Below are 24,482 nucleotides of genomic sequence, written 5' to 3' on the forward strand. Positions count from 1 at the left end.
AGCATCTCTCAATATCTCTGAACCTAAATATAGATGAACACTTGAAAAAAAGGGATATTCACTGTTAACAAGGATCAACTTCATCCTTGAAGATCAACTGAAGGGATGTTTACAAAAGCACTTTAAAATCTAAAAACCTCATGCCAATGAAAGTTGACTTCAATGAATCTGCAAGGGAGGAAACCCTCAGATAAAACTGAAGCTCTTAAGGTGAAGTTCCACAAGATAGCTTTATACTTCTGCCTGCCATTCTACCACCTTTCTTACTATCTTCCTGGTAACCTCCACTTAAAATATAGGGGCTCCTTTATTTTTTTAAAGTAAAGAATATTTTTCCCATTTCCCAAATCTATCTTTTAATTCTGCTCCCCATCCCTGTGTGACCCTATTCTGTCCTTCCACATCTCTCTCACCTGTCCACCCCCTTCTTCACACTTCAGTGTACCACCCCCTCTCTCTGTTCTGTAACCTCCTGGTAGCAACCTCAGAAACTGGTTCCCTATCTATTTTTACCTTACCTCAGAAAACCTATTGCCTTCGAGCACAAAGCCTTCTTCAGGCCACTAAAACTGCAACCAGATGCAACCCCACATCCTCTTTCAAGGCTCTAAAACCAAAACCATTACCAAACTGTGTCTGACAGGCAGGGCCAAAACTAAGAATTATTTCCAAAGAAGAGGACTTCCCATTATTTAGCCTTTGATTTGCAACCTGTACTAAATGCAATACACGTGAAACACAAGGCACAAAAGGCTTTTTTATCACTCATAAAACGGGCCCAATATTTTTTTAAAAATCAAAGAGAACTGAAATTATCTGTAAGAATTCTGCAATTCCCTTTGAGATAACTAGAAACACTGTAGAATGGACAAACCACCCAGGGCTGGAAACTTCTGCTTCAGGTAACATTTCACTACATCAGGATGCCAAGACTCTCCTCCAAAATGGGCATAGAAAGCAGGGACTACTAACTGTAGCAACGGGTTTCTATTTAAGAAGAAAAATGTTTTTTAAAACAATTTTTAAACAGGTGTGCTAAAGCTTGGAGCCCCTAACAAATACACAAAAACAATGCAGATCAGCTTAGGGAAGCTAGCAGGCAACTCAGTGATTTCTTGGTCCTCTCCAGAGCTCACTCTGCAATGCCAACTGCTTTCCCTCTACCTATTCACTGAAGACCAGGAGGAAGAATGGCACAAGTCTACCTTTCCGAGGATATAGCCTGGCCTCCCCCCGCCGCCCCCGGCTCTCCAGAAATCTCATCGGCCGCGAGGCGGCGCCGCGCTACCGGTTGGGCTTTTACGCTTCCCTCTCCCCTACCCAAAGGAGTCGAAGAATTCCCGCCTCCCCGTGGAAGGAGGGAGAAACGCGGGCTTTCTCCCCGCCCTTCCCCCAGCAGGGGCAAAATCAGCCCCTCCGCAGGCCGGGGCGGTGCACCTTCTCTCCCTAGGGACCACCGCCCATAGCCACACCTCGGCTGACCTCAGTCCCTTCTCCCGGAGGAGTGGGTAATCCTCTTCCTCCCGCACCCGCCCCGCGCCTCCGAAAGTCCGCGATCCTCTATCTCCAGAGTAACACCCTCCCGCCGGGCGGGCAAGGGGCAGAGGCATCCCCCACCCATCTCCACGCCACTGCCCCCTCCCCCACCGGGCAGGGACAGCGGACACCGCTCATGCCTCTCAGCTGACCAGAAAGCCTCCCTTTTCCCCAGCAGGGTGAGGGGCGTCGCTCGCCCACCAACGTGGAGGTGGGGGGCAGGGATATTCTCCCGCCACCACCTCAGGAGCGAGAACTAGCCCTTCTCCCAGCAGAGCGAGGGCCTCCCTGTCCTTCAAGGGGGCGGGCAGTGTGCGCGACCCCCTGGAGAAGCAACAGGCGCCCCCAACCCCCGCCCAGCCGACGAACGGCCGACCCTTCGTCCCTCCCGCTCTTCACCTCCGGAAGCCGGGCCAAAGCCTGGGCGAACGACTGCGCCTCACTCCGCCCCCTGCGCCATTTTATCGCCCCCTCCCCGACCTCCCCCACCCCGAGGCTGCCTGGCCAACGCCAGGGGGAGGGCAAATAAGCAGTGATTGGCAAGAAACCGCCCCGCCTCTGAGAGGGTTGCGCTCCGCGCAAACGCCGCAATCCCGCCCTCCGCACCTCCTACCCTCCCTGCTGGCTCCGCCCCTTCCCGTTTCATCGACTCACTCGACTCTCCTTTGCTCCAGACTCTCCCGGATAAGGCTAGGCGGAGAAGGGGCCAGGCCGAGAAAGCCGAGCGACGAGCTCAGCTGATGCAACCTGGCGGGACTCTCGTGACGGTTCCCGGCACGCGGCCGCGGAAGCGACGAAGGAAAAGACGCGGGTGCCTGCCGAGCACGGGAAGCAGGGGTGACGGAGCCATGGGGGACGCTCCAAGTCCTGAAGAAAAGCTGCATCTGATCACCCGGAACCTGCAGGTCAGGCCTCGGGGTTGGAATGCGCAGTCCTGGGTCCAGTTATCCTGAGCCCCACTGTAGGGTAGGCTAGTAACTGTGTGGGGCAGGGAATCTCCGTACCGCGGCAACCCTGAGTAGCTACAGCCCTCGCTAATGATCGGTCCGGCAGTCAAGTAGCCATTCTCTGGATGCCACTGAAATCGCCGTGGACTCATCTCTTGGGTGTTGGAGCTGGGCTTTGAATCCTAGATTCCCATCGCACCCACGCTATTATGTGCCAGGCGTGGTGCTACGAGCCAGGAATATGTTAGGGCACTGCCCTCCAGAGCTGGCCTGGAAAGATCGGACCTTAATGACCCATAACCTAAACCATTACAGTTTGGAGTACTGAAAGCACTGGGTTATTACACTAAGAAAAGGGAAGGCTTCAAACGAGAAAGTGACCTTTAAACTCCCCCTGAAGGAGTGGATCACTCCTTAATTCCACAAATGTTCCTACTTTCACAGGAACTCTAGGGATAGGACTTAAACAGAAGAAGAATGGAAAAATGGGGAGAAAAGCATTTCAGATGGAAGAGTATTGTCAAGATCCGGAAGAGGGGCTGGGGTTGTGGCTCAGCAGTAGTGCGCTCTCCTAGCACATGTGAGGTCCAGGGTTCAATCCTCAGCACCACATAAAAATAAGTAAATAAAATAAAGGTATTGTGTCCAACTGCAACTAAAAAATAAATATTAAAAAAATGTTAAAAACAAAAAAGTTCCAGAGGAGAGAAAGAACCTTGTGGTTCAGAGAGAAAACTAATTTGGCTGAAGTGAACAAAGTGCTGCTCAGAACACTTAATATTTATGTTATTCATTTTCTTGCCTTCCTTCAGGCCTCTGACTATTGTCACCTTATTAGAAAAGCCTTTCTTTGCGGGGCAGGGTATTTGGAATTGAACCCAAGGCCTTGGGCTTGCCAGGCAAGTGAATTACCACTGAGTTGCACCCTTAACCCTTTTTAAATTTTACTTTGAGACAGGGTCTTGCTAAATTGCCCAGACTGGTCTTGAACTTGTGATCATCCTGCCTCAGCATCTGGAGTATCTGGGCCACCTGCCCCAGCTAGGAAGGCCTTTTTTGAGCACTTAATTGAAATAATAATTTCCTTGCCACCAGAACTGTCTCCCCTATCTGCAGATTTTCAGTTATTATTCCTAGATAGCATTTACGACCATCTGATATACATTTTATGTTTATTTATTTAGGAGAAGTAGGCAGGTACCAATTCATGAGGGTTTTGTAAGCTTTATTCTGCAAACCCAGTTTAAAACTGGGCTTTGGGATGAGGCTGTAGCTCAGTAGTAGAGTGCTTGCCTTGTACATAGGGTTCAATCCCCAGCACCATTAAAAAAAAAATAATCATGGGCACTAAGTGCAGTGGTATATCATAGCTTGTTTTTTCTTTTTAATCCTTTTTATGATACAATTCAAATACTATAAAAGTTGCCCCTTTACAGTGTACAATTCAGTGCATTTTTGTTGTGTACCATGACCACTATCTAATTGCAGAACTTTTCATATTCCCACTAGGGAATATGAAAACTTGTACCATTGGGAGCTGGGGTGGTGGCTCAGTGGTAGTGTGCTTGTCTAGCATGTGTGAGGCACTGGGTTTGATTCTCAGGACCACATATAAATAAATAAAGGTCCATTGACAACTAAAAACTATTTTAAAAAAAACTTGTACCAATAGCAATCACCACTATCATCCCTCCCTCCAGCTCTAAAGGAAACACTGATCTACTTTCTGTTCCTACGTATTTGTATATTCTGGACATTTCTTTTAACTGAAATTTGTGCTTCTTTCATTTAGCATAGGTTTGTCCAAGTTGTTATATCTATCAGAACTTCACTCCTTTTATTACTGAATTTACACTGTATGGACATACCAGATTGTGTTTAGCCATTCATCAGTTGATAGGCATTTGGATTGTTTTGTGCACAACTTGAACTTGACTCAAGATTTTTGCATGCTTCCCCTTGCCAAATCCTATGTTTCTTAACCTCTCTTCATAAAAGAGTGCTTGTTAGGGACATAAGATACACAAAGCCTATGGAATTGACTCTCTCAGGTTGTACAGGCCAATTGAAACCTTTCCTTGGGTGATGAGAATCCTCCAAGTGTCTAGATAGTCAGGAGCTCCGGAGGATGCAGGATCAGCTGCCAACTGACAGCTTGGAGCACAGGATTTTAACAGTTCCTAGTAATAGATGATTTAAACTAGCAAAACAGTTTTTGTCTCTTACAGTCGTGTTTCTTCCCTGCCCCCATACTGGGGATTAAGCCCAGTGGTGCTTTACCACTGGCTACATCCCCAGCCCTTTTTATTTCTCATTTTGGGACAGGGTCTTGATGAATTGCAGAAGCTGTCCTGAAACTTGCAGTCCTCCTGCCTCAGCCTCCCAAGTCACTGGGATTACAGGCCACCACACCCAGCTGTCTGTCATGGTTTCTGACAGTCTCCCCAAACCTTCCCTTGAGAAACACTGAAAACTCTTTAATCTGGGGCATACTGGCATATTAGGATTTTACCAGTATTGTTTAGGGCAAAAGAAAATCAAGGTTTTAAACAAAGCTAAGCATAGTGGCAGGCAACTGTAGTCTTAACTACTTGGGAGGTTTGGGAGTTGTTAGCTCATGAGTAGTAATTGAAACAACTAAAGGGGATAAACTAGGGGGAATGTAGAGTAAGAAAGAAAAGACTAGAGCCTCAAGGATTGTTAATATTTAATGATTAGGAAGAAGAGGATCATCCAGAAAAGATGGAAACTAAGAAAATAAAATAAGGAAGTCAAAAGTATAAAGTGTTGCAGGGAGGGAGTGGAGACTGAAAAGTATTCATTGAAGTTAAGAGACCTGGAGGGGTCTAGGGTGTGGCTCAGAGGTAGAGCGTTTGCCTAGCATGAGTGAAGCACTGGGTTCGATCCTCAGCACCACATAAAAATAAAAAAATAAAGGTATTGTGTCCACCTACAATTAAAAAGTAAATGTTTTAAAAAATAAAAAAGAGACCTGGAGGTCCTCTGTGATCTTTGCAAGAGTATGTGTAATACAGTATGAAACTTGCATGGGAATGGGAGATGAAGAAGGGGAGACCAAAATAGAACTACTTTAAGAAGTTGGCTATGAAAGGAAGGAGAGTAAGTTAGAAGTAGCTGGAGGGGGAGATGTAGAGACATGCTCCCACCCCCTCGTATCAATGTTATTTCATAGGAGAGCCACTAATAACAGAACCTATTTAGGGTGGCTCTCAGCTGGGCCTCCCGGGACACATGTCTTTGCTTTCCTTGTCTCAGAAAACGATGAGCAAGGCCAAGCACCAGCATTAAATCAGTTCTTTCTTGCTTCCACAACAGGAGGTTCTGGGGGAAGAGAAGCTGAAGGAGATACTGAAGGAGCGAGAACTTAAAGTTTATTGGGGAACAGCAACGACAGGCAAGCCACATGTAGCTTATTTTGTGCCCATGTCGAAGATTGCTGACTTCTTAAAGGCTGGATGTGAGGTAAGAATCCATGGTATCAGCTAAGTAGTTTCCCTCAGGGAATGATAAAAAGAGATTAACAAGAATGAGGGAGGGGAAGGTGGGAGGAGATGGTTTGGAGATAATGGACAAAAATCACATTTTGGTGATCCTTATGCTTTATGGCTAGGTAACAATTCTGTTTGCGGACCTTCACGCATACCTGGATAACATGAAAGCCCCATGGGAACTTCTAGAACTCCGAACTGGTTACTATGAGAATGTGATCAAGGCAATGCTGGAGAGCATTGGCGTGCCCTTGGAGAAGCTCAAGTTTGTCAAAGGCACTGATTACCAACTCAGCAAGTAAGTGCTTAATTACTCATGCTCCTCCTGGCTCTGGTGCTTCTAGCTAATTACAGACCTGTGGAGTCTAGGCATTCTGTAAGTTTGGATTAGAAGCTATATGGTAGTACCTGTTAAGAACCATTAAAAAAAAAAATGTCGGGCTAGGGATGTGGCTCAAGCGGTAACGCGCTCACCTGGCATGCGCGAGGTGCTGGGTTCGATCCTCAGCACCATATAAAAATAAAATAAAGATGTTGTGTCCGCCGAAAACTGAAAAATGAATATTAAAAAAATTCTCTCTCTCTTTAAAAAACAAACAAAAAAAATGTGTGTTCTTTGTCCTCTTAATTCATCCATCAAAAATGAGCCAACTAGCTGTGCATGCCTGTGATCCTAGGGGCTTGGGAGGCTAAGACAGGAGGATCTTGAATTCAAAGCCAGCCTCAGCAACATCAGGGTGCTAAGCAACTCAGTGAGATCCTGTCTCTAAATAAGCTACAAAATAAGGCTGGGGATGTGGCTCAGGGGTTGAGTGCCCTGAGTTCAATCCCCAGTACAACATAGTGAGACCCTATCTCAAAATATTTAAAAAGTAGGTGATGGTGAGCTAGGGTTGTAGCCCATTGGTAAAGCACCCTTGTGTTCAATCCCCCTGTAAAATAAATAAACGAATGAATAAATAAATAACCTGGGTTCAGCCCTCCCCGCAATAAAACAAATAAATAAGAGAAAGGAAGGAAGAATGAACCAACAAACCAGTAAATACCTGGGTACTGTTCTCCTTGCTGGAGATACAAATGTAACATAACAAAGTTGCAGAACTTACAGCATGTGGAAGAGGGATAGTAAGTGATCATCTTCCCTTTCTCATCCAGCCTCAGCAAATAATGATAAAAAGCAATGTGAAAGAGATTGCACACATTTCTCACCTCCCCAACCATTCTTATTGCTTGTTTGTCAATTATATTCATATTTGGGCTGGGGTTGTAGCTCAGTGATAGAGCGCTTGCCTAGCATGTGTAAGGTACTGGGTTCAATTCTTACCACCACATAAAAAAATAAATAAGATATTGTGTCCATCTACAGCTAAAATATTTTTTAATTATATTTGTGATATTAGCATATATATAATTTTGTATGTTTTTTGTTTGTTTTCTGGGGATTGAACTGAGTGAGGGTCTCACACATGCTAGGCAAGCACTCTACCACTGAGCTACGTCTCCAGCCCCATAATTTAAAATGTCTAAGACCTCTAAAATAAGTCTTTATAATCTACATAGCATAGGTCACTCTGCTAGGCATATTTGCATTGAAACTCTCAAAACAACCTTTTAAGGTAAGCATACTATTACTATTATCAGTGAAATAGATTCAGATTTAACTTTCCCAAGTTTACACACATAATAAGTAAATGAGTTAGGATGTGAACCCAGATCTTTTGCTTACTTGTAGTTTATCATTTTTAAATTTACCATTTCTTGCTTACTTGTAAATTATCATTTTACTTCTTCTAATATATAATTTTCTTTATTATTTTCCACTGTTGGATATTTAGAGTTTTGAAAAAAGAATATAAACACCTTCATATAAACAGATCTTTAATCCTCTAGTCTCTGTAAAGTGCCTGAGATTTAATTCTTGTTTTGTTTTTTGTAGTACTGGGGATTGAACTTGGGTCTTACCACTGAAATATACACACACACAAACAGAGAGAGCAAGAGATCAAGTGTGTTTATATATGTGTATATATGTATATAAATTGTGTTTGTGTAGATGGTGATAGGTGCTAAAAGCAGGCAACAGGGCTGGGGATGTGGCTCAACTGGTAGCGCACTCGCCTGGCATGCGTGCGGCCGGGGTTCGATCCTCAGCACCACATACCAACAAAGATGTTGTGTCCGCCGAGAACTAAAAAATAAATATTAAAAATAAAATTCTCTTCTCTCTCTCTCTTAAAAAAAAATTAAAATAAAATTAAAAAAAAAAATAAAAATAAAAGCAGGCAACAGCCACTACCCACTAGTTCTTGGACAGTAGGAGTTACTTTCTTTTTAAGTAGAACAGCTAGGGGAAACCACTCTGAAAATATTAGGCAGAAACCTGAAGAAGATAAGGGAACAAATCATAGAAATATGTATTAAGTTCATACCATCAGGGCTGGGGATGTGGCTCAAGCGGTAGCGCGCTCGCCTGGCATGCATGCGGCCCGGGTTCGATCCTCAGCACCACATACAAACAAAGATGTTGTGTCCGCCGAGAACTAAAAAAATAAATAAATATTAAAATTCTCTCTCCCTCTCTGTCTCTCTGTTTCTCTCTCTCTTTAAAAAAAAAAAAAAAAAAAAAAAAGTTCATACCATCTGCCAAACTCTATTCTAGACCCTGAAGTTATAACCATGATTAACACAGCCAAGGTTTTTATTCTCCTAAGACTTAATAAAATTTGGGTATGGGAAGGTAGGATAAATAAATAAGCTATCTTGTTTCAAGTCACTTGATCTTTTTTTATGTACAAAAGTGACTTTAAAGAAAGATGGCTTTGTAGTACACACTTTGATACACTTCTGTTCCAAGCACAGCAGTGATAGATGAAAGGACATAGCCCAGTTCAAAAACCAACTAAACATTTCCGTGGGAAGAGAAACAAAACTGAAATGTAAATTGGTGAGTTGGATTGAAGTTACAGGTCTGCCTGTGTTCCATTTCACAAACTAGCATTGTTTATAAGCCCAGCAGTGAGGGCAAACCAAGCTTACTGTGTGAACCAGAGAATAGAGTAGGGCTTTTCCCCTTTTTCCATTCCCATACCTACCTTCAAGGAAGGTAGAACCTGGAATAGGAGCATCACTAGCAACTCACCTGGGTCTTTAGGAATTTCCATCAAGTTTCAGGCCTATGGAGATTTGACATACCAAGAATTAAACCAAGCTGCCCACCATTTATGTGTTATGTCCTAATATTACCAAAATGACAAGCTCTAACATATCAAGAAATAGTATCTACTTAAAAAGAAAAGAAATTTATTATAAGACAGATGCAGGAATGAAACATGAATATATAAATATAAAAAGAATCATTTAGGGGCTGGGGTTTGTGGCTCAGTGGTAGACCGCTCACCTAGTGTGTGGGAGGCCCTGGGTTTGATCCTCAGCACCACATAAAATAAATAAATAAAAACAGAGGTATAAAAAAGATTTGTTTAAAAAAAAAGAACCATTTAGAAACCTCAATTTAGTCTTTAGAGAACTTGAAATATACAGGATCAACTGTAGACTTAATTAATGAGTAAATCTGTGAAGTTCACACAGAATGCATCCCAGAGACATGGGCAGGAAAAAAAATACATAGAGTGATTAAGATGCAAATAAGGACTTTCTTTTCTAGCAGTCTTGTAGACCAATTACTATGACCTACCTTTCTGCCAAAAACACCTAAAAATGCCAGACAACCTGGGGGGCGGGGGGCGGCTACCAGGGATTGAACTCAGGGGCACTTGACCACTGAGCAATATCCCCAGCCCTGTTTTGTATTTTATTTAGAGATAGTGAATCACTGAGTTACTTGATGCCTCGCTGTTGCTAAGGCTGGCTTTAAACTCATGATCCTCCTGCCTCAACCTCCAGAGAACAAGCAAAAGTGAGAATACAAAGAGATACTGTACTTCAGTTGACCATACAGTCAGCCCTTCAGGTCCACAAATTCAGCCAACCTCAGATCCAAAGTAGGCTTTTGTTCTTGTCATTATTGCCTGACTGATATATTTTGACAACTACTTCTGTAGCATTTACATTGTACAGTCATCCCTCAGTGTCTGCAGGTAATTGGTTGTAGAACTTCCCCTGGATACCAAAGTCTACAAATGCTTAAATCCTTTATATAAAATGATACATGTAACCAAGGCACATCCTCCTGTATACTTTAAATCATTTCTAAACTGATTATAATATCTAATACAAGGAAATGCCATATAAATACTTGTTATATGATATTGTTTAGGGAGTGATGACAGAAAAATAAAAGTACATGTTCAATAAAAAAGCAGTATTTTTTTCCAAATATATTTGATTTGCAGTTGATCAAGTACACAGATGTGAGACCCATGGATTTGGAGGGCTGACTATATTAGATATTATAAGTAATTTACAAATGGCTTAAACTTTATGAGTGAATGTGCAGAGGTTATATGCAGATATTATGCCATTTTGTATCAGGGAGGGACTTGAGCATCTGTGCCTTTGGTATCCACAGGAGTCAAGAGACCTGTCCCCTGCAACAGTTACCCAGGAACAAAATAACTATTAACTAGTGTATAACATGCCATTGTTTATAAGGTAATCTAAATTGCAAAGGTGTTAAATGTTTTTTAAAAAAATACCTCTTAGCCAGATGTGGTGGTACACACCTATAATCCCAGTGATTCTGGATGCTGAAGCAGGAGGATTGTAAATTTGAGGACAGCCTCAAGTACGTGAGGCCCTACGCAACTTAGCAAGACCCTGTCTCAAAATTTAAAAAGGGGGCTCAGTGGTTAAGCATTCTTGGGTTCAATCTCAAGTGCAAAAAAAAAAAAAGTCTTTTAGAATCTCAACTGATAAGTACTCACATCTTGAGAGAGCGCTTATGATCTCAGGACCGGAATACTTAAGACACTCGATAATGCCAGGCACAGTTACCCATACCTTGTAATGTAAGCAATTTGGGAGGATTACAGGTTGAAGGGCAGCCTCAGCAACTTAGTATGACCCTATCTCAAAATAAAAAATAAAAAGGATTCAGTGGTCAAGTGCTTTAGTACCAAAAAGTCAAGTCACAGGCTGGGAAGTGTGGCTCAGTGGTAGAGTGTGCTTTTTGCATGCATGAGGCACTGGGTTCAAAACCAAGCACCAAAAAAAAAAAAAGAGAGAGAGAGAGAGAGAGAAAGTTAAGCTACAAACTAGGACAAGATATAACACAGATAATATCCAATATTATGTTTCAAATTTACAGTCAGTTGTTTTTAAAAATGTGTCAATCCAGTAGAAAAAGACTTAAGTAGGCATTTGTTTCTCAGATGTTAATGCTCAATAAGCATATGCAAAGAATAATAACTTCCTTGGATATTACTCAAAGAAATGTCGATTAAAACTGTAGTAAGAAATCATTCCATACTCACCAATTAGCAAAGATTTAAAATAATGATGATATTAAACTGAAATTGATAAAAACCACATGGGAAATAGTTTGGCATTAGCCCACTGAAGTTCAAGGTGCAAATTTCCTGTGATAGAGATTCTAGGGCATATATATAAAACTTCTACATGTATACTGGAATACACAGACAAGGATATTTATAACACATTGTTTAGCGATATAAATGGAAAACTAGAAAGAAACACCAAGTTCAGGATAATGGTTACTCTGAAGAAGGAGGAGGAGGAGAAAGATTCTAAAGAGTGCTCAATAGCTTCAGAAGTAATTGTTAGATCTTTTTGCTTAAGTTTGTGTTTTGTTTTGTTTTGTTTGTTTGTACCAGGGATTGAACCCAGGGTCACTTAACCACTGAGCCACATCCCCAGCCCTATTTTGTATTTTATTTAGAGACAGGGTCTCACTGAGTTACTCAGGGCCTTGCTGAATTGCTGAGACTAGTCTTGTGATCCTCCTGCCTCAGCCTCCCAAGCCATTGGGATTTCAGGTGTGCACCACCATGCCCAGCTTTAGATCACTTTGTTTAAACTGGATGTTGTTTGTATTGTTCAAAAAGGCATGGGAGAAAGAATTCCAGAAGAAAGGTAGAGGGGAATGGCAGAGAAACAGTATGTCATGGATAATAACAATGTTTTCTGGAGGCAAAGTAAAAATTAAAGCCGTTTTTTCAAAAGGAAAAACAAGCTGGTGTAGTGGCAGAAGCCTGAAATCCCAGTGACTCAGGAGGCTAAGACAGGAGGATCTCAAGTTTGAGGCCAGCCTGGGCAATTTAGTAAGATCCTGCCTCAAAATTAAATAAGAAGGGCTGGTCTTGAGTTTAATCTCCGGTCCTAGGGAGTGGAAGACAGGAAAAACGTAACAATAAAGTAATGTTTTGGATGAGCAGGCAATCTCTTACATTTTAGAAACTACCCAGTAGAGCTCTCTTCAAATAGCTTAAGATTAAGAGAGATATCCTGGGAAACTGAGACCTACGTTCAGTTTTATGATTGTCCCCTCTTTTCCTCTTCAGAGAGTACACATTGGATGTGTACAGACTGTCCTCTGTGGTCACACAGCATGATGCCAAGAAAGCTGGAGCTGAGGTCGTAAAGCAGGTGGAGCATCCTTTGCTGAGTGGTCTGTTGTACCCTGGACTACAGGTACTTAAGAGAAATAGAGTGGCCCCAGTGATCTTTCTGCTCTCTTTCTTTCTTTCTTTCTTTTTTTTTTTTTTAAAGAGAGAGAGAGAATTTTAATATTTATTATTATTATTTTTTTTTTTTTTTAGTTATTGGCGGGCACAACATCTTTGTTTGTATGTGGTGCTGAGGATCGAGCCCAGGCCGCACGCATGCCAGGCGAGCTCGCTACCGCTTGAGCCACATCCCCAGCCCCTCTCTTTCTTTCTTTTGAAGCTGGGTATTGAACTCATGTCCTTATTTATACATGATAGGCAAGTGCTGTACCTCTCCCAGCTACTTTATGCTCTGTTTCTAATGATGAACACCAACTTCTATCAACATCAGTAAACCAGTGAACTTGTTCACCAACTTCTGGGACTTCCTTCTTGTCTGTCCCCCTCCCCACATCGCTGGCTTCCTGGAACATTCTTTTACTTCTTCAGTTGTAAGTCCTCTTCCTGTCTGTCCTATAAGACATTGCTTATCTCACACATCATCTTTATCTCTTAATCAGAGCAAAAAAAGTTCAGAGAGATGTGTGAAAATAAATTTTAGACATGATCCTATTTTTCAGTAAAGAAAACAATTACATCACATTTCATGGGTGTGTGTATATCTATGAGTTAGGAGAAAGATAGAAAAATACACCAAGCAAGCAGTTGATACTGTTTATCTCAGCAAGGTGGGATAAAAATTAAAATATACTTAACTATATCTCTGGGAAAAGAAAATGAAGTCTCCTCTTGTCATCTCATACAGTTCTTTGTCAGCATTAAATCTGAAGACATACTATATATCAGCCCTATCTAATATGGTAACCTCTAGTCTTAGTTACATGGGGCTATTAAAATTAAGTTACTTAAACTAAAGTTTTATCCAGGTGAGGTGGCATACACCCCTGTAGTCCCAGCTATTCAGGAAGCTGACATAGGAGGGTCACTTGAGTTCAGGAGGTTGAGGGTATCCTGGGCAACACAGTAAGTCTTCGTCACAAAAAAAATAGTTAAAATTTGTTCTTTAGTTACATTGATGTATGCTGTACATTCAGTGTATATTCCTTAAAGAGGAAAGAAGGGATAGCCATAGACTATCCTGGACAATTCTGGAAGCCACATGTGGCTGTTGGCCTATCTCAGCTCAGATATGGAACATATTCATCATCCTGAAGGTTCTATTGGACAGTACTGTTTTAGATTGTCCCTGTTTATTCCAACCTTCTTTTACTCTCTCTTCCTTTCTATCCTCAGCCTGTCATGCACCAAATTTTATTAGTTCTGCTTCTTAAAAACTCTTAAATTAGGGACTGGAGTTGTGGCTCAGTGGCAGAGTGCTCACCTAGTATAGGTGAGGCACTGGATTTGAGCCTCAGCTCCATATAAAAATAAATAAATGAAAATAAAGTCATTGTGCCCACCTACAACTAAAAAATATCCCCAAAAATAAAAATAAAAACTTAAATTAGCTGGGTGTAATGGCACACACACATGAAATCCCAATGGTTTGGGAGGCTGAGGCAGGAGGATCGTGAGTTCAAAGCCAGCCTCAGCAACTTAGCAAGACCCTGTCTCAAAAAATAAAATGGGCTGGGGAAATGGCTCAGTGGTTAAATGCTCCTGGGTTTAATCCCTAGTAACAAAAGAAAAAGAAAGAAACCCTCTTAAGTTCATTCTTGCTACAGGTGTGATCTTTTTACTGATCTGGTCATGTTTTTCTTCACCCTGAAACCATTCAGTGGCCAGTTAGCACTAAGCACGGTAGCATGACACTTCAAGGTCCTTACCTACTTTTCTAACCTCTTCACTCACTATTTCCCACATTCCTTGAAGTGCGTTTGCAGACTGAATCATTCACAATTTCCCCTGAAACTTCACACCTATGCCTTCTTGCACATTCTGTTTCCTCTTCATGGTAAAAAACATCTATGTGTTTTTTAAAGCCAAGCTCAGCCCACGTCTGATTCTAGGAAGCTTTCCCCACACCCGTTTGAGAGAGGTGATGGTGCCTTCCTTTGTGTTGGCACTGCTCCCACATGAACATCTAGGCTAGCTCTTAAACGCTGAAGTGGTTGTTTACAAGTCTCTCCCCAAGTGGGTAATTGGCCTTCTTGAAAGGAGTCTGGTTCTGATTCTTCTCTGCATTTGCAGAGCTGGCACCAAGCCTATAATATTTTAACAGTCATTGTTCCTTTTTTTCCTTTTTTTTTTTTTTTTTACTTATTTATTTATTGTAGTTGTAGATGGACAGCATGCCTTTATTTTATTTATTTATTTTATGCAGTGCTGAGGATTGAACCCAGTACCTTGTACATGCTAGGCTAGCACGCTGCCACTAAGCTACAGCCCCAGCCCAACTATTCCTTTAATAGTACAGTCTTAAGTATTTTCCAAGCTCTTACAGGATTTTTTTTTTTTTTTTTTTTTTTGGTGTGTGTTCTGGAGATTGAGACCAGGGCCAGGGCCTCTTGTATGTTAAGCACACACTACCACTGAGCTACATGCCCAGCCCAAGGACTCTTCTTGCCAGGAGAGGCAGTATTGGATTTGAACCCAGGGATGCTCTACTCCTCAGCTACATCCCCAGCCCTTTTTATTTTTATTTTGAGACAGGGTCTTGCTTATTTGCCCAGGCTGGACTCTTTACCATCCTTTCACCTCTCCAGTTTGGGGATTACAGGTACGTACCACCACATGGCTGGACTTTTTTTTTTTTTTTTTTTTGCTATAGATGAACACAATACCTTTTTTTTTTTTTTGCTATAGATGAACACAGTACCTTTATTTTTTTATTTTTTTTTTTTTTTAATGTGGTGCCTCACACATGCTAGACCAGTGTTCCACCACTAAGCTATAGCCCCAGCCTCTGGCTGGATTGATTGATTGATTGATTGATTTAAATATTTTTTTAGTTGTAGATGGACACAATGTCTTTATGTTATTTATTTTTATGTGGTGCTGAGAATCGAACCCAGTGCCTCATGTGTGCAAGGCAAGCGCCATACCACTGAGCCACAACCCCAGCCCCGGACTTATTTATGCCACTTATTTGACATGTGTCACAGGCTGCCTTATTTAATGAGTTACCTTTGACATGGCTGTGGTTTGCCTTTTCTTCCCTCCCTTTCCACTGGATTAGGAGCATCCTGAGAGCAGAGACTACTCTTCTCGTTTTTGTCACATGACATCCACGTGGACTTATGTTTTCCTCTAGTGCTTAGCAATTGTTGATGCAGCTCTTGCCCACTGCTGTTCCCCACTCCCAACCCCTGTCCTAGCTCTGCTTTCTGAGAAACCTAGTGATTCTACAGTTTCTGATTTCTCAGACTCACAGGGAAGAAATACCATAGGTGTTGATGCTCATTTTTTTCTTTCCCCAGGCTTTGGATGAAGAGTATTTAAAAGTAGATGCTCAATTTGGAGGTGTTGATCAGAGAAAAATTTTCACCTTTGCAGAAAAGGTTAGTGTCCTTTTTCCTGTATTTTTTATTTGAGCCTCAGAAGTATACAATTGAAATTAATTGAATTGCCATGTGCCACTCCCACCAGTCATACTCACATTGTATGGTAGATAATATTCTCCTTATTCTGCAGATGAGAACACAATAGAAGAAAACCAAAGCCATTTAGTGTCATAGTAACTGAGCTGGCAGTTGGTACCAGTTTCCTAGAAGCCCGTGTTTTGCTACCCCCAGAAAGCTGCCCAGGACCTATTGAACTTGTTTTCTTCCTAATGCCTCAGTTTCCAGGAAGAGGTACCAGTCAGAACTACTGTTCTTTCCCTGAGCATTTGGTCCACACTGCCTTGGATCTTGTATAAACTGCTCAAGATAAGGTTTAAAAGGATTTAGCAGGAAATCAGCACAAACCCATGATACTTTTTTTGTGCAAAAGAACTTGATTAAGTTGAAAAGAACAATTTCAAAGGGGTTGGTATTTTTGAAAGCTTCTCAAAACCTCATATTGGAAAGCATATGGAGAAAACAGTGCTAGTAGAAATGTAAATTCTTGGAAGATGATTTGACAACCCTAAAATGTTTTTATCCTTTGACCTAATAATTCTGTTTCTAGAAATTTGTCCTAAGGAAATGAGAAAAAGTACAGTTTTTGTATAAGAGTAATTAGTACATTTGTCAATTTAAAGCAAAAATTTGGATATAAACATTTCCAGTGACAAGGGATTGGTTAAATAAATACATGATGAAAAATCCTCACGGTGGAGTATTATGTAATATTTAAGTACTGGTTTGGAGTTATATTTAATAAATGAGTAAATGCTTAAAATCTAAATCCTTTGATTAGTCAATTATTTCTTATTTTGTCTGCTCTGTTAACATTTTAGTGGAACCGTTTAGTAATCTCCAAAGGTTCAATTCACAGCTTGTTTTTGTATGATTCACAAGCTAAGAATGATTTTTACATTTTTAAAGGACAATTTTTAAAAGTTGAAGAATATGCAGTACAGACCATATACAGCCCACAAAGCTGAAAATCCTTATTATCTGGCCATTTACAAAAAAAGTTTTGCCTCCCCTGCCCTATAGATCATAACATGTATCCTTGTAACTTATTACAGTTGAAGTTAAATGTTTTCACAAATTCTCAACAGTGCAAGAACCTTCACTTAACCCATTATATTCCATCATCCTATTTATAGGCCACCTATAAATTTGCTCAATTTAACTTTCTGTAGGTACCCTACTTATAGGATAATGGAACATAATGGGTTAACTCCCTCCTGCCCTTTTTGCCTTTATTGTCATGATTTTACGTTTTACGTGTATTTTAAATATCAAAGACTTTATATTTTAATGTTTTTATTAGTGCATTATATTATACATAAACCCTTTGATACCCTGGATTCCTTCCTACAGTCCTTGCTTCTAATGCTTCCATGTGAGTTCATTTTCCTGCATCCTGGAGAGGCCCCTTAGTATTCTGTGCTTATAGTACAGGTCTTTCAGCAATGAATGAGTTCTTTCAGCTTTCTTTTGTCTGAAAAACACCTTTTTAAAAAAAAAATTGTACCAGGGATTGACCCTCAGGGGCCAGCCACATCCCCAGCCCTATTTTGTATTTTATTTAGAGACAGGGTCTCACCGAGTTGCTTAGTGCCTCCCTTTTGCTAAGGTAGGTTTTGAACTCAAGATCCTCCAGGAGGAGGATTCAAGCTAAAATCTTGGGGTATTCACCTATCCCTCTTTACTTTGATTGAACCTACACTTCAGCCTATCTTTCAAGTTCTCTGCATCATCTAAATCTCAGCAAGGGTCTCCAGTCTCCCAGAGCCTATTATCTGCCAGGCTTCCTGAAATCTCACCATGTGCATGAGAGCTATTAGTCAGCTAAGAAATCAGTGGGGAATTTTGACCTAAGATTTTTTTCAGGGCATCAGAGTCCTTCTCTCTAGAATCCATCCCAAATCCTAGCTTCTCTACAGCCTGAACTCCAGTACCTGTGTCCTCTGCCTAGACCGTAGCTGCCACCTGGATCTCTTTTTCTCAGCATCTAGCTTGGAAAACGTTCTCAGGTAGAAAGCTGGGTGAACTTCCTTATCTCAAGTCTTATAACCCCACATTGCTTGCTGTCCAATGCCTGCAATTGAAATTTTTATGTATTTCCAGCTGTTACAGTTGTTTATGATAGGAGGATAAATTCAGTAGCCTCATAATGTAATATAATAAAAAAGCACTAGGGGAAAAAAACTGTTCACATTATGATCACTATTGGAAACTCTTAAATATTGAAGAAGGAAAAAAACATTTAAAAAGAATGTAGCAACCTGTTAAGTTTCTGGACAAGTTAGATGAAATCAGGGCACTGAGGAGGAATTTATACTAATATCTGCTTTTGTGTATTCCTTTCTAATCTCTCAGTACCTCCCTGCACTTGGCTACTCAAAACGGGTTCATCTGATGAATCCAATGGTCCCTGGATTAACTGGGAGTAAAATGAGTTCTTCAGAAGAGGTAAATTTCCAACTTTTGTTTGTTTTGTTTTTTTAGTTGTAGATAGACATAATATCTTTATTTTACTTGTTTGTTTATTATATGATGCTGAGGATCAAATCCAACGCCTCACATGTGCTAGGCAAGTACTCTACCACTGAGCTACAACCCCAGCCCACCAACTATTACTTGAGTCTAGAAATCTTCAACAAGAAATGGAGAGATTGAGGACTCAAAAATCAGTAACCTGGCTGACTAGAGCATTCATATATTTTGCTGTGATAGACCTTCTGATAAAACCACAAGCAAGTTATTTCTTCATTAATAAAACTGATAAAATTAAGCCTTATTCATGAGAAGGCCTTGATTACGTTACATCAACAAGCATTTTGATTCAAAGAGTTTGATAGAAGTGATATTATATCTCTTAACCTTTAAAAGTCCTACTAGGATAAAGTACACTTTTGTTCTGATCATTTGGTATACAAAATATAGGAATTAATGGAATACAAAGATGTGAAACGTTGTTCTAGGTTCCCAAATTTGACTGTCCTTTAGAATTCTGATAAATGGGGCTGGGGGTGTGGCTCAAGCGGTAGCGCGCTCGCCTGGCATGCGTGCGGCCCAGGTTCGATCCTCAGCACCACATACAAACAAAGATGTTGTGTCCGCCGAAAACTAAAAAATAAATATTTTTTTAAAAAAAGAATTCTGCGCGCTCGCCTGGCATGCGTGCGGCCTGGGTTTGATCCTCAGCACCACATACCAACAAAGATGTGTCCGCCGAGAACTAAAAAATAAAAATATTAAAAATTCTCTCTCTCTCTCTCTCTCTCCTCTCTCACTCAATTCTCTCTCTAAAAAAAAAAAAAAAAAAAAAAAAAAAGAATTCTGATAAATGGTTCTGGGAGGGACTCGGGAATGTTGTTTTTGGTTTTTTGTTTGTTTTTCCTTTAAAATCATTCCAGTTTTTTGTTTGTTTGTTTGTTTGTTTGTTTGTTTGTTTGTTTGAAGTACTGGAGATCAAACCCAAGTCTGTACTCCCAGCCAAAGCCTGAGAACTTTTTAAAAATACACATTCCTGACCCAACCTCAAGACACTTTGATTCGTTAGGTTTGGGTGGAGTCCAGTATTTTATATTTTTTATATACTCAGGTGATTCATATACTGTCACATGGGATTTGGGTAACCACTGAATTCAAATGACTATAAACTCATATTCTAAAACAAAAAACAAAACTTATTATTAAAAAAGGAAAAATGGCTATAGATAAAACATCATACCCTGTATCTACCTCCATTTTATGTGGTCAACAGAATACTTTTTTTAAAAAGTATTTTTTAGTTGTTGATGGACCTTTATTTTATTTGTATTTTTGTGGTGCTGAGAATCAAACCCAATGCCTCACATGTGCTAGGCATGCACTCTTCTGAGTTACAACCCCAGCACAACAGAATACTTTTGAGACAGGGCCTTGCTAAGTTGCTAATACTAGACTTGAACTTGGGATTCTCCTGCCTCAGCTCCCTTTGTCTGGGATTATAGGCATACGCCACCACACCTAACTTCCATTAATTAACCCACACGTGGATTAATCCATTAATTTACAAATAAGTTAATTCATTCATGAAGGCAAAAGCTCCCATGACCAGTCACCTCCCAAAAGTCCTGCCTTAAATACCATTAACATATGACTTTGAGTGTTAAGTTTCCAACATATGAATTCTGGGAGGCAAATTTTCATACCCTAGCACCTGCTGTTGGTGAGTGCTATGAAATAGGTATCCTCATACATTACTGATATACCTTCAAGAAAACAATCTTGAACCCAGCAATTTTAGGTAGTTTAAGAATATAATCCTAGAGAAGACAAACAACCTCTGTAAAGATGTTCAATATAGCATTATATATAATTTGTAAAAATTAGGACATAATCATAACAAGTTATGATGCCACTAATAACTGGGAATATAATACAGCATAAAAATTCTAAATAAAGACAAGGTAGCCCCTCAGATATACTTAAGACATTGTCTCATATGAAGAAGCAAGGTAGACATTTCTTCTCTAGGTATAAATATATAACGATTCTGTATGCTATAGACAAAGTCTGGGAAGAACATAGAAAAAATTAGTTTATTCTGCCCAATGTCAAAATTCAAGTGAATACCTTGATTAATTATGCTTTTGTGCTATTTGTTTAATGTTAAAATCTTTTTTTATGTTTATTTTTTAAACAAATAAACAAAATGCCTTTATTTTGTTTATTTGTTGTTTTATGTGGTGCTGAGGATTGAACCCAGAGCCTCGCACATGCTAGGCAAGCACTCTACCGCTGAGCCACAGCCCCAGCCCCATGTTAAAATCTTTATAAAATTAAAAATAAATAAATAAATATAAGATTAGTTCTCATTTCCAACCACAAGAGGTCCTCTTCTCCTCCATGGTTTGTAGGAATCCAAGATTGATCTCCTTGATCGGAAGGAGGATGTCAAGAAAAAATTGAAGAAAGCCTTCTGTGAACCAGGCAACGTAGAGAACAACGGTGTTCTGTCCTTCATCAAGCACGTGCTCTTCCCCCTCAAGTCAGGTAAGATACTTCCGCTGTGGTTATACTTGTGATTTGTCATAGATTCTTCCTCCAGAGACTGGTTGCCCTGAATTTCTACTCTAATTTCATGTATATATTTGTACTAATGAGGGTAGGATATCATTTAATTATCTAGGGTTCATTACCAGACTAGGTTCTGAGGGGGTATCAGGTTAGGCAGGGGTCTTTGAAATGAGAGTGGAGGCAGACATGCTAAATTAGAGAAATACAAAAGAATTCTAAGTCTTAATCCTTCCCTTTAAGGACCTGGGATGCTAGCTGGGTACACAATATTGCCATTCATCATTCAGTTTAAGAACAATAGGGGTGGTGGTGTAGCTCAGTGGGAGATCACAGCTTAATGTGTGAGGCCCTAAGATTGATCCTATCACCAAAAAAATAAGAAAATAAATGTCATATGATAAAGTTCAAAATACATAACTACACATACCTATGCATTTGGGCTAGGAATGCTTACTACTATTACTAGTTGAGCTTGTTGATGTAGAACCTTTTTCTTATAGAGTTTGTGATCCTTCGAGATGAGAAATGGGGTGGAAACAAAACCTATACTGCTTACCTGGATCTGGAAAAGGACTTTGCTGATGAGGTAATACTAGAGAAATACTAATCCCCAATAACTCCGACAACCTCTCCCTCTTGGCCTAGCAAGGTTTGTGATTGTGTGCCACAGGCCTCCATCTTTATGCTATCCAGGGCTGTGTATTTTGTTAATGACTTAGATGAAGATTCAGATGGTTCACAGATTAAATGGGCAAATGGCACAAAGTTAATACATTGATGTCTTCCTCCTTTCCAGAGGACCTGACAAGCTGGAATAAAGGTTCAACAAGAGGAAGTATTCAGAGACAAATGAAAAATAATGTACAAAAAAGAACAACAGGGGCCAGGCACAGTGGTGTACACTTATTTATTTATTTTTTTAAATATTTATTTATTTTTTTTAGTTCTCAGCCAACACAACATCTTTGTTTGTATGTGGTGCTGAGGATCGAACCCGGGCTGCACGCATGCCAGGCGAGCGCGCTACCACTTGAGCCACATCCCCAGCCCCAAGTGGTGTACACTTATAATCCCAGCAGCTCGGGAGGCTGAGGCAGGAGGATCACAAGTTCAAAGCTGGCATCAGCAACTTAGCAAGAATTTGTCTCTGTATAAAATATAAAAAGGGCTAGAAATGTGACTCAGAACAACTATTGTGACAACTATTTATGTAGTATTCATATTGTATTAATATTACAGATAATTTAAAGACTATGTAAATTATACAGAAGGATATATGTAGGTTATATGCAAATACTATGCCAGTTTATATAAGGGGATCAAGCATCTGCCAGTTTTGGACTGCTATACGTGGTCCAGATGTAAAACAGGAGGAAGTAACTAACTGGCTTGTGGAGAGGACAATATCTGAGCACTGTTTTGCTTGAAGAATAGGAAATCATGAGAAAATTTGTGAGGGAATTAATTGTGTAAAAAGTTGGTAAGATGAGAAATTACACATGATTTAGTCTACTAGAGGTGAGGTAGGGCGTTGTAGGAAGATAGGCAGGGGAAGGTCACAAAGAGAAGACAGACGTAATAATAGCAAATAGGAAATAAAATGGGGTTTTGATCCATTGTGAACTTAGGTTAAATCAACAGTTTGATGGGCTGTTAGAAATATAAACAAGCCTAGGTGTGGTGACACATACCTGTAATCCCAGCAACTCTGGAGGCTGAGACAGGAGAATTGCAAGTTGGGGGGCAGACTTGGCAACTTACTGGGACCCTGCCTCAAAATAAAAATTAAAAAGGGCTTGGAGGGGCTGAGGCTGTAGCTCAGTGGAAAAGTGCTTGCCTCACATGTGTGAGGAACTGAGTTCAATCCTCAGCAACACATAAAAATAAATAAAGATATTGTGTGTTCATCTGCAACTAAATAAAAAAGGTGGGGGGGGGGCACTTGGAGTATAGCTCAGTGGTAGAGTGCCATTGGGTTCAATCCTCAGTACCACACCAAAAAAGTCAAGGGGACGGAGGTTGTAACTCAGTTGTAGAGCACTTTCTTGGCATGCAGTCCCTGGGTTCAATCCCTAGTACCACCAAAAAAAAAAAAAAAAGGAAAGAAATGTTTACATTGACTCTTGGGCTGCGTCCAGAAATATTCAGTCCAAGCTGGTGTGGTGCACATGCCTTTAATCCCAGAGACTCAGGAGGAGGCTGAAGTGAGAGGATCACAAGTTCAGGGCCAACCTGAGCAATTCAGTAAGACCCTCTCTCAAAATTAAAAAGGATTGTGAATACAGCTCTATGCTAAAGCACCTCTAGGTTCTATCTTGAGTACCAAGAAGAAAAAAAAAGAAATGTTGAATCTAGAACCAGGGAAGTGAGCCCTTCTGTTCACTGTTCTGAGTGTGATGTTATTGTCCTGGACTTCAAGCTGGGACATGTTGGTTGGGGAAGGAGGAATGTCATGACAGAATAATCTCAAAACCATGTCACAAGATGTAGGTGAAGCACCTAAGAGCTAAAGCAGGACTGTGGGTGAGGACCACAGCAAGATGTGATGTTGGGGATGGAAGGGCTTCCTCATTTAACCTTGGCTTCCCCTTCACTGGAAGTGAGCAAGAAGCAGCTAGAGAACCACTTGGAGGCAATGGTGAATGCCTGATTGAGCATTAAATAGAGGGAAAGACTTGACCTGAGGTCTGGAGGCCTGTCTGGCCCATTTTTTGATGTTTTACAGCAATTACTCTGAAACCCTTCCTTCTGCCATCTGAGGCAGGCCACAGAAGCCACACTCCTCTCCTCAACTCTGTGTATTGTCCTTTATGAAATACTGAAAAGGAATACATGAAACGCCTCTAAGAAAAGGTCAGCAGCCAAGTTATCCCATAGCAATTTCTGTGGTATGGGTATGTTCTTTCTGCACTGCCTGAGACAGAAACCATTGGCCTCATACAGCTGTTGGGCACTTAGAGTGTGGCTAGGGAAACTCAGGAGCTACATTTTAATTTACAAATTTTAAATGTCCACAAAAGTCTTAGTGGCTACCATATTGGATGGTGGCCAAATTAAAGTGTTGGCGATACTGTATTATAGATATTCATACCCAAGAAAAAAAATCCTTTCAGGCCAGATTTAAGGTATAAAAAGATAGCCATGGGACACAGGAAGAAAAATTGAATTTATAGCTGGGCACTATTTTATCTGTAAATAAAATACAAAATAGGGCTGAGGATATGGCTCAGTGTTTGAGTGCCCCTGAGTTTAATACCCTGTACCCCAAAAAAAGAAAAATTGTATTTCTCAACTAGATTGAGT

At 40.6% G+C, this 24,482-nt stretch overlaps 2 protein-coding genes across 5 annotated transcripts in view; one reads left to right on the top strand and one right to left on the bottom strand.

Annotated features, from left to right (window-relative positions):
- Positions 1-2,066, bottom strand: part of S100PBP (S100P binding protein) — a 40,007-nt gene extending 37,941 nt beyond the window's left edge. For 3 of the 4 annotated variants that reach the window (XR_014023611.1, XM_081306912.1, XM_081306909.1), the window contains exon 1: positions 1,936-2,066. The gene's annotated coding sequence lies outside the window, so the exon portion shown is untranslated. The remainder of the gene's footprint in view (positions 1-1,935) is intronic. The other variant, XM_081306911.1, reaches the window with a different exon arrangement.
- Positions 2,067-2,232: 166 nt separating this feature from the next.
- The window catches only part of YARS1 (tyrosyl-tRNA synthetase 1), a 30,617-nt gene continuing 8,367 nt past the window's right edge, over positions 2,233-24,482 (top strand). The window contains exons 1-8 of the mRNA XM_081305100.1: positions 2,233-2,441; positions 5,820-5,966; positions 6,115-6,290; positions 12,472-12,601; positions 15,996-16,076; positions 18,492-18,584; positions 21,020-21,155; positions 21,680-21,765. Of these exons, the coding sequence (XP_081161226.1) occupies positions 2,277-2,441; positions 5,820-5,966; positions 6,115-6,290; positions 12,472-12,601; positions 15,996-16,076; positions 18,492-18,584; positions 21,020-21,155; positions 21,680-21,765 (1,014 nt within the window). The 5' untranslated portion in view covers positions 2,233-2,276. The remainder of the gene's footprint in view (positions 2,442-5,819; positions 5,967-6,114; positions 6,291-12,471; positions 12,602-15,995; positions 16,077-18,491; positions 18,585-21,019; positions 21,156-21,679; positions 21,766-24,482) is intronic.

The sequence above is a fragment of the Spermophilus citellus genome (genome assembly GCF_964194105.1).
Source record: "Spermophilus citellus genome assembly, chromosome: 9".
Lineage (NCBI taxonomy): Eukaryota > Metazoa > Chordata > Mammalia > Rodentia > Sciuridae > Spermophilus > Spermophilus citellus.